Source organism: Scyliorhinus canicula, chromosome 6, assembly GCF_902713615.1.
Source record: "Scyliorhinus canicula chromosome 6, sScyCan1.1, whole genome shotgun sequence".
Taxonomy (NCBI): Eukaryota; Metazoa; Chordata; class Chondrichthyes; order Carcharhiniformes; family Scyliorhinidae; genus Scyliorhinus; species Scyliorhinus canicula.
This window is the reverse complement of record NC_052151.1, coordinates 8,687,090-8,702,142: the sequence shown is the minus strand read 5'-3', so window position 1 is coordinate 8,702,142 and position 15,053 is coordinate 8,687,090. Positions and strand designations below refer to the sequence as shown.

The 15,053-nt window shown below is 45.7% G+C and overlaps 1 protein-coding gene across 1 annotated transcript in view; it reads right to left on the bottom strand.

Annotated features, from left to right (window-relative positions):
* The window catches only part of LOC119966923 (dynein heavy chain 8, axonemal-like), a 1,786,259-nt gene that overhangs the window by 712,801 nt on the left and 1,058,405 nt on the right, over window positions 1-15,053 (bottom strand). The window contains exons 41-42 of the mRNA XM_038798881.1: window positions 12,167-12,328; window positions 7,919-8,143 (exon numbers count right to left, since the gene is read on the bottom strand). Coding sequence (XP_038654809.1) covers window positions 7,919-8,143; window positions 12,167-12,328 — 387 coding nt within the window. The remainder of the gene's footprint in view (window positions 1-7,918; window positions 8,144-12,166; window positions 12,329-15,053) is intronic.

Here is a 15,053-nt window from a genome sequence, read left to right as displayed (position 1 = left end):
TTGCCTTCCTTAATTCTAATTACGTTTGCACAACAGTCGGCAGGTATCATTCGATGCCGCCACAAGGTTCAAAACTGAATACTGATCAAAGACTCGATACACCAGTTAGTAAGTTCGAAACAAAGATGTTTTACCAATATATTAATGGTAAAAGGTTAGTTAAGGAAAAGTGGGATCTATCAGAGATGAAATGGGAAACCTGTGTGTAGAGGCAGCGGCTGTGTGAAGGGTTTTAAATTAATATTTTAAATCCTAGTTTACAAAGGAAATGGATGATGCAGATGTAGTAGTCCAGGAGGAACACTATGACAGACTGGATGGGATAATTATTAAGAGAGAGGAAGTACTTGAAGGATTGAAATTGAAAGTTAGCGCTTTTCCAGGAGACACATCCAGAGTGAGACTCATCCAGAGTGGGGATTGCAACTTGGTAATTTGGTGCAGAGAGGTCATTCGGTGCAGAGTGTGAGGAGGTGCTTTTTAACCCTGGTAAGTGACTGGTAAGTAGTTTTTCTTTTCATTCTTTTCATTGTCTAATTTATTTATTTTTATTTTGAAATTGTTGTTGTATAAGTTTACCTAAGGTTTAAGACATGGCAGGAGATCCCAGACCCGTGTCATGCTCCTCGTGTGCGATGTGGGAGCTCAGGGACACGTTCAATGTCCCTGGCTCTTTCACGTGCAAGAAGTGTGTTCAGTTGCAGCTCTTGTTAGACCGCTTGACGGCTCTGGAGCTGCGGATGGACTCACTTTGGAGCATCCGCGATGCTGAGGAGGTCGTGGATAGCACGTTTAGCGAGTTGGTCTCACACCGCAGGTGAAAATTAATGAGGGAGATAGAAAATGGGTGACCAAAAGAAAGAGCAAGAGTAGGAAGGCAGTGCAGGTGTCCCCTGCGGTCATCTCCCTGCAAAACAGATATACCGCTTTGGATACTGTTGAGGGAGATGGCTCACCAGGGGAAGGCAGCAGCAGCCAGGTTCATGGCACCGTGGCTGGCTCTGCTGCACAGCAGGGCAGGAAGAAAAATGGCAGGGCTATAGTGATAGGGGACTCGATCGTAAGGGGAATAGATAGGCGGTTCTGTGGACGCAATCGAGACTCCAGGATGGTATGTTGCCTCCCTGGTGCAAGGGTTAAGGATGTCTCGGAGCGGCTGCAGGACATTCTGAGGGGGGGGAGGGTGAACAGCCAGCTGTTGTGGTGCATATAGGCACCAACGATATAGGTAAAAAACTGGATGAGGTCCGACAAGCGGAATTCAGGGAGTTAGGAGTTAAACTAAAAAGTAGGACCTCAAAGGTAGTAATCTCAGGATTGCTACCAGTGCCACGAGCTAGTCAGAGTAGGAATGTCAGGATAGATAGGATGAATGCGTGGCTCAAGAGATGGTGCAAGAGGAAGGGATTCAAATTCCTGAGGCATTGGGACCGGTTCTGGGGGAGGTGGGACTAGTACAAACCGAACGGTCCGCACCTGGGCAGGACTGGAACCGATGTCCTAGGGGGGGTTGATTTCTAGAGCTGTTGGGGAGGGTTTAAACTAATGTGGCAGGGGGATGGGAACCGATGCAGGAAGTTGGAAGGTAGTAAAACAGGGACAGAAGCAAAAGGAAGTAAGGGGAAAAGTGCAAGGCAGAGAAGACATAGTCAAAAATCTAAAAGGGCGACAGTACAAGGTACAGTGACAGAGGGGAGCTCAGTAAATAGGCCCAGTAATAAAAAAAGGAATAAAACTGGAGATGTTAAGATTCAAAACAGAGGTAAAAAAACCAACATAAGTGTACTTTACCTGAATGCTCATAGTATTCGGAATAAAGTAAATGAGTTAGTGGCACAAACCATCGTAAATGACTATGATTTAGTGGCCATTACTGAAACATGGTTAAAGGATGGTCACGACTGGGAGTTAAATATCCGAGGGTATCAAACTATTCGGAAGGAAAGAGTGGATGGTAAGGGAGGTGGTGTTGCTCTGTTATTTAAGGATGACATCCGGGCAATAGTAAGGGATGACATCGGTGCTATGGAGGATACGGTTGAATCCATTTGGGTGGAAATCAGGAATAGTAAGGTGAAAAAGTCACTGATAGGAGTAGTTTATCGGCCACCAAATAGTAACGTTATGGTGGGGCAGGCAATAAACAAAGAAATAACTGATGCATGTAGAAATGGTACAGCAGTTATCATGGGGCATTTTAATCTACATGTCAATTGGTTTAACCAGGTCGGCCAAGGCAACCTTGATGAGGAGTTTATAGAATGTATCCGCGATAGTTTCCTAGAACAGTATGTAATGGAACCTACGAGGGAACAAGCGGTCCTAGATCTTGTCCTGTGTAATGAGACAGGATTGATTCATGATCTCATAGTTAGGGATCCTCTCGGAAGGAACGATCACAATATGGTGGAATTTAAAATACAGATGGAGGGTGAGAAAGTAAAATCAAATACTAGTGTTTTGTGTTTAAACAAAGGAGATTACAAGGGGATGAGAGAAAAACTAGCTAAGGTAGACCGGGAGCTAAGACTTTATGGTGGAACAGTTGAGGAACAGTTGAGAACCTTCGAAGCGATTTTTCACAGTGCTCAGCAAAGGTTTATACCAACAAAAAGGAAGGACGGTAGAAAGAGGGAAAATCGACCGTGGATATCTAAGGAAATAAGGGAGAGTATCAAATTGAAGGAAAAAGCATATAAAGTGGCAAAGATTGCTGGGAGATTAGAGGACTGGGAAATCTTTAGGGGGCAACAGAAAGCTACTAAAAAAGCTATAAAGAAGAGTAAGATAGAGTATGAGAGTAAACTTGCTCAGAATATAAAAACAGACAGTAAAAGTTTTTACAAATATTAAAACAAAAAAGAGTGGCTCAGGTAAATATTGGTCCTTTAGAGGATGAGAAGGGAGTTTTAATAATGGGAAATGAGGAAATGGCTGAGGATCTGAACAGGTTTTTTGGGTCGGTCTTCACAGTGGAAGACAGAAATAACATGCCAGCGACTGATAGAAATGAGGCTATGACAGGTGAGGACCTTGAGAGGATTGTTATCACTAAGGAGGTAGTGATGGGCAAGCTAATGGGGCTAAAGGTAGACAAGTCTCCTGGCCCTGATGGAATGCATCCCAGAGTGCTAAAAGAGATGGCTAGGGAAATTGCAGATGCACTAGTGATAATTTACCGAAATTCACTAGACTCTGGGGTGGTCCCGGTGGATTGGAAATTAGCAAACGTGACACCACTGTTTAAAAAAGGAGGTAGGCAGAAATCAGGAAATTATAGGCCAGTGAGCTTAACTTCGGTAGTAGGGAAGATGCTGGAATCTATCATCAAGGAAGAAATAGCGAGGCATCTGGATAGAAATTGTCCCATTGGGCAGACGCAGCATGGGTTCATAAAGGGCAGGTCATGCCTAACTAATTTAGTGGAATTTTTTGAGGACATTACCAGTGCAGTAGATAATGGGGAGCCAATGGATGTGGTATATCTGAATTTCCAGAAAGCCTTTGACAAGGTGCCACACAAAAGGTTGCTGCATAAGATAAAGATGCATGGCATTAAGGGTAAAGTAGTAGCATGGATAGAGGATTGGTTAATTAATAGAAAGCAAAGAGTTGGGATTAATGGGTGTTTCTCTGGTTGGCAATCAGTAGCTAGTGGTGTCCCTCAGGGATCCGTGTTGGGCCCACAATTGTTCACAATTTACATAGATGATTTGGAGTTGGGGACCAAGGGCAATGTGTCCAAGTTTGCAGATGACACTAAGATGAGTGGTAAAGCGAAAAGTGCAGAGGATACTGGAAGTCTGCAGAGGGATTTGGATAGGTTAAGTGAATGGGCTAGGGTCTGGCAGATGGAATACAATGTTGACAAATGTGAGGTTATCCATTTTGGTAGGAATAACAGCAAACGGGATTATTATTTAAACGATAACATATTAAAGCATGCCGCTGTGCAGAGAGACTTGGGTGTGCTAGTGCATGAGTCACAGAAGGTTGGTTTACAGGTGCAACAGGTGATTAAGAAGGCAAATGGAATTTTGTCCTTCATTGCTAGAGGGATGGAGTTTAAGACTAGGGAGGTTATGTTAGAATTGTATAAGGTGTTAGTGAGGCCACACCTGGAGTATTGTGTTCAGTTTTGGTCTCCTTACTTGAGAAAGGACGTACTGGCACTGGAGGGTGTGCAGAGGAGATTCACTAGGTTAATCCCAGAGCTGGAGGGGTTGGATTATGAGGAGAGGTTGAGTAGACTGGGACTGTACTCGTTCGAATTTAGAAGGATGAGGGGGGATCTTATAGAAACATTTAAAATTATGAAGGGAATAGATAGGATAGATGAGGGCAGGTTGTTTCCACTGGTGGGTGAAAGCAGAACTAGGGGACATAGCCTCAAAATAAGGGGAAGTAGATTTAGGACGGAGTTTAGGAGGAACTTCTTCACCCAAAGGGTTGTGAATCTATGGAATTCCTTGCCCAGTGAAGCAGTTGAGGCTCCTTCATTACATGTTTTTAAGGTAAAGATAGATAGTTTTTTGACGAATAAAGGGATTAAGGGTTATGGTGTTCGGGCCGGAAAGTGGAGCTGAGTCCACAAAAGATCAGCCATGATCTCATTGAATGGCGGAGCAGGCTCGAAGGTCCAGATGGCCTACTCCTGCTCCTAGTTCTTATGTTCTTATGTTCTTTTGTTCTTATTGAGTCGCCAGAGCCAGATGGATTGTTTCTGAGGCTACTGAAGGATGTCAGGGAGGAGATAATAGGTGCCCTGAGGATGATTTTTCAATTCCCACTCTATACAGGAGAAGTATTGGAGGACTGGAGAAATGCAAACATGGTTCCAGTGTTACGAAGGATCAAAGGAAATGCCAAACAATTGTAAGCCGGTTAGTTTAACGTCGGTGATGGGAAAATTAGTTGAATCAATCTTGAGAGATAACTGTCACATAGAAAGGCATGGACTAGTCAAGGATAGTCATGGATTTGTTAAAGGAAAATCTTGCCTCAAAAATTTGATTGAATTCTTTGAGGAAGTGACAAGAAGGGTTGATGAAGGTAGTGCAGTGGATGTGGTGTACATGGATTTTAGCAAAGCGTTTGACAAAGTCCCACATGGCAGCTTAGTCAAGAAAGTATAACCTCATGGGATATAGTGCAATGTGGCAAACTAGATTAAAAAGTTGGCATAGTAACAGGAAACAAAGGGTAGTTGTCGATGGCTGCTCTTGCAATTGGAAAGATGCTTCTTTTACACAAGTCACTAGAGGCAGCAGTTCAAGTAGACAAGATTGTTAAGAAAGCATATGGAGTGTTCTCCTTCACTGGCAGAGATATAGGGTGGAATTCTCCGCTCCCCACGCCGGGTGGGAGAAACGCAGGAGGGCCGTGCGACTCACGACAACCCCCCCCCCCCCCGGCGCCCCCCGCGATTCTCCCACTCCTTCCCCCCCCCCCCCCCCCCCCCCCCCGGCTCGGAAGAATCGGCGCTCGCCGTTTTTCACGGCGACCGGCGATTCTCCGACCCGGATGGGCCGAGTGGCCTGCCGTTCGTGACCGGTTCACGATGGTGGCAACCACACCTGGTCGCTGCCGTCGTGAACATGGCGCCAAAAGCTGGTTTGAAGCTTGTGGGGGGTGGAGAGGGGAGTGAGCACCATGGCCGTGCTCGGGAGGGGGCTGGCCCGCGATCGGTGCCCACTGATCATCGGGCCGGCGTCTCAAAGGGACGTACTCTTTCCCCTCCGCCGCCCCGCAAGATCAAGCCACCACGTCTTGCGGGGCAGCGGAGGGGAAGGCAGCAACCACGCATGCGCGGGTTTGAGCCGTCAGTCGTCGTGACGTCAGCCGCGAATGTGCGGGCTGGAGCCGGCCAACCTGCGCATGCGCGGCTGACGTCACTTAGGTGCGCCGGCCGCCTAAGTGTCAAGGCCCGGCGGCCGAGAGTTACGGAGGGCCGTTCCTAGCCCCCCAGGTGGGGGTGAATAAGGTGAGAGGAGCGGCCTCCAAGGTCGTCGTGAAACCCGGCCAAGTTTGGCAGCACGGTAGCATTGTGGATAGCACAATGGCTTCACAGCTCCAGGGTCCCAGGTTCGATTCCGGCTTGGGTCACTGTCTGTGCGGAGTCTGCACATCCTCCCCGTGTGTGCATGGGTTTCCTCCGGGTGCTCCGGTTTCCTCCCACAGTCCAAAGATGTGCAGGTTAGGTGGATTGGCCATGATAAATTGCCCTTAGTGTCCAAAATCGCCCTTAGTGTTGGGTGGGGTTACTGGGTTACTGGGTTATTGGGATAGGTGGAGGTGTTGACCTTGGGTAGGGTGCTCTTTCCAAGAGCCGGTGCAGACTCGATGGGCCGAATTACCTCCTTCTGCACTGTAAATTCTATGATTAACTATGATAAGTTCACGACGGCCTTCCCGATTTTTCGCTGGAGCGGAAAATTCCGCCCATAGAATTTTAAAATAAGTATATAATGTTTGAATTATATAAAACACTGCTGAGGCCACAACTGGAATATTGTGTGCAGTTCTGGTCGCCACATTACAGGAAGGACGTTATTGCTCTGGAAAGAGTGCAGAAGAATATTGCCAGGGCAAAAAAGTGTGGTTATGAGGAGAGATTGGATAGGTTAGGGTTATTTTCCTTGGAACAAAGAAGACTGAGGGGTGACTGAATTGAGGTGTACAAAACTATGAGGGGACTAGATAGTGGACAGGATAAAATTGTTTCCTTTGGTGGAGAATTCTAGAACCAGGGGACATAGATTAAATATAAGTGGCAGAAGGTGTAGAGGGGACATGAGGAAAAACTATATTAGATCGAGGGTAGTGGGAGTCTGGAATTTGCTGCTCGAGTTGGTGGTGGAGGCAGAGACCCTAAACTTTTTTAAAAGGTACCTGGATCTGCACCTTAAGTGCTCTAAATTACAGGGCTATGGGCTGGGTGCAGGAAGGTGGGATTATAAAGGGTACCTTGGTGACCACGGGCTGATATTTTCAAGATGAGCTGTAACTTTTCTATGGTTCTGTGATAGGCTAGATAGGAAAGAACATTTCCCCTTACTGGAGGGGTCAATAACCAGGGGGATGAACTTTAAGGTAAGGGGCAGGAGATTTAGTGGGGAATTGAGGAAAATCTTCTTCACCCAGAGGTTGGGGGGGAATATGGAACTTGCTGCATGTACGGGTGGTTAAGACAGGAACCCTCAGAACATTTAAGAAGCATTTAGATGAGCCACAGCACACAAGGTTGCGCACCATGTACTGGGAGATGGGATGGGAAATGAGGTGACTGAGGGTCGGCACACTCACGATGGGCTGAAGGGCCTCTTGTTGGGCTATAAAACTCTGTGATTCAATGATTGGAACCTTTGTTGGAAGTCCTTGTTGCTGTGATGTAGGGAATCCACAAATTGATGCAGTGATTATGTCAGGTTGCAGGTCACAAAAGATGGCACAGGCCACATTTTTTCTCAGTGTGGGGGCAATCTGCCCTATTTGGGACCATATAACCCAGGACAAATTATATCGAGAATGTGTTGTCCGTCATCTATTGTGAAAACTGATACAAAATATTTGCTTAAAATCTCTGTTGTTTCTTGATTCTCCATCATAATCTAAAATATTTCTGCCTTGAATGGCTCCATATATATTTTCCCTTATCGATTCCTATTTTCACACTTATAGAAGCATTTGCCATCTGATTTGATGTCACTTGTTTGTTCATTCGTGTATTCTCTCATCTCTTCCCTTATAGATGTATTGGCCCTCCTTTGCTGTATATAATGGATATCAAAGGATGCCAGGACACTATTCATCCCTCTAAAGAATGACAAATGTAATGGAGGCCTTGGGGCTGATTTTAGTATCACAAAGTTCAACAAACGTAAATTAAAATAATAATAAAAAACAATTTTCACTATACCAAGTCATCAAATATGTCTCTCTGGTGAACATGAATGGTTACAAGAGTTTCAAACTGTATTCTCTGAAACTTAGTCAGGTCGTGTGTTGTTTGGGCGATAAGAGAGTTCAGCAGCTCAATAAACTTCTGATTAGTTGTTTGCATAATCTTTTTACTGTCTTTTGCCAAATTAAGTGCATCCTCGGAGTCTCGTGTCCACAGTATTTGGATTGCCAGAATTCCGACCTATAGGCACAAACGAAGGCACAAACGTTAGGTTCACAAAATAAAATGAGGTAAGAAACAAAACCTGGCTGTGACAGGAATTATTACTCAATGGAAGGGAATCAGAGGCAATGGCGGCAAGAATGGCAGAGGGGGCAGAGAATAAGGCGCAAGGTGCAAAATGGCTTTTACGCTGGTGGGATTTCCCCTATCGATTGTCCCTACCACCGCCAATGATGTCATGGAAAATCCAACTTTTAAAGTTGGGATGCCAATTTTCATAAATTTAGATATATTTATCAGGCCTTCATGTCCAATAGTTCAGCTCATGTTGAATTGCCCATTCACGTCTGCATGCCCTCATGCCAAATTGAATCACAACACCTCTCCACAACGTGCTCCTAGCAAGCAGGATCTGCCAGAGGGACATAGGAGACTACAGCCCCCAATAGGAAGAGGGTCATGCCAGGGCATTGCCCCCCCAGCACTTCACCCTGAAACTGCCCATAGGGACCGAACCAGGGGGCAGTGCTGGGAGGGGCTGGGATTCTCTGATTGTTGGAGGGGGGGGGGGGGGGGGGTGTACATAGGGAGTGTTGTACCTTTATATTCATTTTCAGAGTGCCTTTTAAAAATTGTTGAAATCATTGGAAAACCCAGGTTGCTGAGCCTGCCCTGCTAGTATGATGTTGTGGGACCTTTCATTATGATGTTTTTTGTGAAAAGCCGAAAGAACCGTTAGCTGGCTCCCTGTGCTTTTCCTGTCCAACGTGCCACTTTACTAAAAAATGGCAAAATTCTGTCCAATGGGAGGAATTTTTCAATATATTTTCAGAGTGTCAGGTTCTGACTGAAACCTGACATGTCGCACTGTAGGTGCACAACTGAGTTTTTTGTCCAGATTTTTGGCACTCTGAGAAATAAAAATGCATTGGTGTGGTTTACACGATCAGTCTGGCAGGGCAGGGCCCGATAGACATGACAGGGTGGAAGATCTGTATGCTGAAAAAAGTGCTTTTTAATGCAAATGTGATAATACAATGGTGATTCATTTCTATTAGTGCCTTGGTTCACCCGTGCCCACTAGGTGCTACAGTTTCTTACTCGCCCTCACCATCCCACTATGTTTAGGTATATCCTTAGAATCCACAGCTGAGGTTGAGGCGGCCTACTGCCTTCCACTTCCTGTTGCTTGAGATGACCTTAGTGGGTGTCCCCTGGGGGCCTGGACCTTGAGGGTTTGGGCCTATATGCGGCTGCAAGGATGTGCAGTGCTACTCTTTCCGGTGTGCAGGGCTGGAGGTGTGTTGCTCACAGTGTCAGATGGGTTGGACACCCCCAAGGTCTCCTGGGTGGAAGGCCCTGGGTTGCGCACCTGACTATCCTCTTCCTTTCGGGTGCCTGGGAGCCATTGGGCTCCTCCATGGGATAGAAGAGTAGTTGGAGTGAGAACCAAAGCCACCCTATCCTCTGACACTGACACTCGTGGATTCCCACTTGTACGTGCACCATGCAGTTGAAGCCCAGCACCATGAAGCTCATGCTGTCAGCCATGGCAGTTATTAGCAGAACCATAGAGTGGACATCCCTCGCCATGGAACGCACGTCCTGTGCTATGGTCTCGCAGTGTTAGCCTTGTTGAGTTGGAATTATGGAACCATCTCCTCGGACAGAAGGCAATAGGATTTCTCTAGAGGCCTTATAGTCCGAAGGGGGACACTGTCATCCCTTCCTGATGCTCGTCACGCTGTCTTTGTAGCTCCATCAGCTCTGGGATGACCAGACCCAGAGACATGTCATCAGCCAAGGGCTTAGCAGAATCCAGGGATCTGGCAACTCCGAGTGCTGGATCTGTGGGACATTCCTTCCTCCTGCTGTGAATCTTCAGCTGTGTGGTGTGCACCACTGAGTGACCCAGAAGCCTGCCTACTAGTTAATCCCACTAAGCCTTTAGGGCATCATAATAAGTATTGGGAATCGGTGAGGTGGCTTGGTGAGAAAGCCTCATGGAGGTATGATGAGTACATGAAGGGCTGTCATGGAAGACATTTGGAGGCAGACATACCCTTGTTGCATAAAGAAGGGTGCATCGTCTTCTGGCACCGTTTCCCTGTCGACTTATGGAGAGGGTTGGCACACACCATTGTGGCTATTGCCTCCCAGGCAGAGAGGTGACCTTGCTTGATGGACATCTGAGCGACCGCCAATCGAAGATGTCACGCCTCTGGTTCACACCATTCAGGCGTTTGGTGAGGGATCTCTGTGAATCATGATGCTGTCTTCCTGACAGCCATACACCTGACTGGACATGGAACAAGTACACGGGGTGCTGGGGAGGCATTTAAAAGGAGCGCCCCACTGATTCCAAAGACTACAAAGACTAAGGGCGGAATTGTCTGACCTCCGAGCAGCGGGAGGTGACATGCCGTTCGCTGGCAGTGGGATTGTCTCCCGTTTTCTCAGCGGAACCAACACTTGGAAAAAATAGGTGAAGATTGCAGCCTATATTTTACAGTATTGTGAGTGTAACCTATTAACGTAAGGAACTATTTTCTAATTGTTGGCGATGGTTGCAGAAATGGGGAGGAGTAGTGGGGAGAAAAGCAAATTACTGCGGATGCTGGAATCTGAAAACAAAGAGAAAATGCTGGAAAATCTCAGCAGGTCTGGCAGCAACTGTAGGGAGAGAAAAGAGCTACAATTTCGAGTCTGATGACTCTTTGTCAAAGCTTTGACAAAGTCATCGGTCTCAAAACATTAGGGGCGGTATTCTCCGCTCCCGATAAAAATCGGGATGACCGTCGTGAAATCGGCCGAGGTTCACGACGGCCTCGGGGCCCGCTTCCCGCACCTAATTCACCCCCACCTGGGGTGCACCTTGTCGCGCCGGAAATGGCGCGCAAAATGGCGCATTTGTGAGGTCATCCGCGCATGCGCGGGTTGCCGGTTCCAACCCGCGCATGCGCGGGTGACTTCATCGCGCAGACGGCGCGAACAGCGCATGCGCGGTGGCCATCTTTCTCCTCAGCTGCCCGGCAAGACGTGGCGGCTTGATCTTGCCAGGAGGCGGAGGGGAAAGAGTGCGTCTGTTTTGGACGCTGGCCCGACGATCGGTGGGCACCGATCGCGGGCCTGTCCCCTCCCGAGCACAGTCGTGGTGCTCCCGTGCCAATCGGGCCCCTAGATGCCCCAAACGGGCATCTGCCGCCCGTTTCACGAATTCAGCAATCAGGTGTGGTTGCTGCTGTGGTGAAACGGGCGTGAAGGGCCTGCCGCTCGGCCCATCGGGCTCGGAGAATCGCCGTTCGCCGTGAAAAATGGCGAGCACCGATTTATCCGAGCCGGGGAGGTGGGGGGGAGAATCGCTGGGGGCGCCAGGGGGGCGTAGAAAATGTCGGGAGGCCCTCCGGCGATTCTCCCACGCCGCGTGGGGAGCGGAGAACTCCGCCATGCTCTTTTATCTCCCTACAGATGCTGCCAGACCTGCTAAGATTTTCCAGCATTTTCTCTTTCGTTTCGGAGTAGCGGTGAGGCTTTGTGTGTGAAAAATGCCTTCCCAATAGAGACTGCTGTAAATCACTCCCTCTGAAGGTCATACATATGTGATCAAAATTTTGCAACACAAAGGTGTAAATCACTGGATATGCGAAATGCATTTGGACCAAGTCACCAATGACAATGCAGAGGCATCCACAGAGTTTCAGCACTGTGTCTCTGCCCTTCGAAAATTTTTACTTTGTGCATAAGTACACATGTTTGCATACAGGGACTTCCTCTGACCCAGCATCAACTGCAGTGACCAATTGGAAGATCTGTGCCAATCAATTAACTTCCTTTTCAAGTTCCCCACCTAAACATTGGCCCATATATTCTGCAGTAGAAATTATTAGACAAGAAGATTTGGAGTCACTAAAATATATTTTTTTTATAAAGTTGTCTTTGCACCTCTTAGATCTAACCCACGGTATCCTCATGGTTTGAGGGTGGGAAAGGCTGATTAAACAAATCTGGAAAACAAAACCATGATTATCTTCATTGACTTACCTGGCCAGGAGCCTCATAGAGGAATTGTATTAGCTGGAAATCTGGTTCACTGAAGCTGTAATATGCTAATTTAATCACAGTATGTAATGAACTTTGCTGCATCCGCAATAAGTCACTTAACCAGAGTTCCACAGGTCCCTTTGCAATCACTGGGGTATCTAGCTGCATGTCAGATAAAAAGACACAATATTATCAATATCAATATTCATTAACATGCCAGATATTTAAACACGTTCAAACAAAATTGGAAGAAATGAACACATTATTAATTAGGAGATTTCATATAAATATTCTTATCATATTGCCATGTGAGAGTACCTTTAAGAAATAGGTGTTTATAAATGGGTGTGTACATAAGTATCTGTAGTGAGAGTACCTTTAAGAAATGGGTGTTTATTACTGCAGTGATGTCAGAGAGTGGGTGGAGCTGGGCTGCACTTTCGTTTTAGGCTGTTTGCTGCAGGGTGTGTTTTAGTTTTGTTTTCAGAGCTGGATAGCCAGCCAGAAGGTGTATTAGAGTCTCTCTTTGTAATCTAAAGACTGTAAATTGAACCTGGTGATTTAAAACTAATAACAGTAATGACTTTAACCTGATGTGCTTCCGGTAAAAGGTGATTTAAGTCGAATGGATGTTAAAAGGAAAGCTTAAAGGATTACTTTGTGTTGTATTCTTTGGGGGTTGTATTTGAATTAATGGTTGCTAAGATGTTCACTGTATGTTTTAAAAAGTTAACTAGAGTTCATAGAATAAATATTGTTTTGTTTTAAAAAAATACTTTCCCATTTCTGCTGTACCATATCTATAGAGTGGGCCGTGTGCTCTCATTGCCAAAATCTAGTAAAGGTTGTGGGTCAGGTGAACTCCATTATACACTTTGGGGTTCTCTAAACGCTGGCCCATAACAAATTGGGGCCTCATCTGGGATAAAAGTCTATCTATTGGATTGGGTTAGTGAACTTAAAGACAGTGAGGGGTGAGCATATTGTGGTTGCTTTTACATATTGTGTGTGGCATTTCAGTTTAAGTAGGGAGCGTGTTGTGGACAATGGCTCTTTCAGAGGCTCTGAGGTTTTTGGGGGTGGAGATGGTCACATGCAGTACCTTACGGACAGAGACTAAAAGCAGACTGTTAGATTTGGCAAAAACATTGCACTTAACATTGCCTGACAAAATGCGAAAAGATGACATCATTATGGTGGTGGCTAAGCATTTAAAGCTGCCTGAGATACAGTTTAACTGATTGGAAATGGCAAAAATTCAATTACAAATTAAACAAATGGAACATGAGAAAGAATTAAAGCAGCTTGAATTTAAAAGAGAGAAAGAGGAAAATGAAAGACAGAGAGAAAGAGACAGAGAGAAGTAAAAGAGAGAGAAGAAAGGAAAACAGAAAGAATAGCCTGAGCAGAACAAAAAGAAAGAGAAAGGGAGATACAGATCAGGGAAAAAGATAAAGAGAGAGAGTTTGAACTTCAGAAAATTGCAATGAAACATGACAGTTAGTTAAAATTGGCAGACTAAAGGGAAACATACAGTTGGTGGATAGTGATGCGGATAGTGAGAAAGAGTGTCTTAGTTGAAGGCTTGGTGGGAATCTATTTAAATATGTCCAAGCATTGACTAGTTTGACAAGAAGGATGTAGAAGCCTTTTTCATTTCATTTGCGAAGGTAGCTAAACAAATGAAATGGCCACAGAACATGTGGGTATTACGGATTCAACAAAGCGAGTAGGTAGAGCAAATGAAGTGTTTGCATCACTACCAGAGGAGGTATCTGGGACGTATGAGGAGGTGAAAAAATCCATCTTCGGTGCATTAGAACTAGTGCCTGAAGTCTACAGACAAAGGTTTAGAAATTTAAGGAAAGAACCTGATCAAACATACATGGGCCGGGATTCCCCGCCGGCATGATTCTCCGTTTTGCCAGCACCTGGGGTTTCCCGACCGCTTGGGGCTGCCCAACATTGACCAGCCGGTGTAACGGAGAATCCCGCCGGCAGGTCGGAGCAGAAATGTGGCGCGGCGGGACGGAGAATCCCGACCATGGAGTTTGAAAGGATCGGAGTAATTTTGACAGGTGGATAGGGGATTTGAAAATAGACCAAATGTATGAAGCTTTTAGAGAAATTATACTTTTGGAGGAGTTTAAAAATTCAATTACTGATGTGGTGAGAACTTATGTGGAAGAGCAGAGGGTTTAAACTGCGAGATTAGCAGCAGAAATGGCAGATGATTGTCAATTAGTCATAAATCAAAGCTTGGTTTCCGACATCAGTTTCAGCCTGTGAGGGATAGAAACTGGAGACATGAGAAATACTCAAGTGGTAAAGGTAAAGATGATCTGATGGGAGATAATAAAGAAAGTGTACCTCAGACTAAAAAAGAAATCCAGGAGGGTGGAAAGAAATGAAAAATTTCAAATGTTTTCACTGTAATAAACTAGACCATGCAAAGTCAGTGTTGGTGGTTGAAGAAAAGTATTGGGAAGGCTGATGTGGTAAAACAGGATAAGACAGTGGGGTTTGTTAAAATGGTAAAGGAAAGCCCAAGTGAAGCGAATGAGTTGCAAAAGATTGTACAGCCTGATCAAGAGGTGAATGATAAGAAGGTGCCAGATCTCTTTAACAAATTTACTTGTGTTGGTAAAGTTTACTCGTGTATCAGGAGGAGTAGTTAAAGAAGCCACAATTTTCAGAGATATGGGAGCTAGTCAATATTTAATGGTGAGAGATGAGGAGTTATGTAGTCTGGGAAGAATATTGCCAGAAAATGTGGTAAAATGTGGAATTCGGGGTGAGAGGAGTAGTGTTCCAGTGTATAAGGTAAGGTTGGAAAGTCTAGCGAAGTGTGGTGAAGTGGTAGGCGGAGTAATAGAGAAAGAATCTT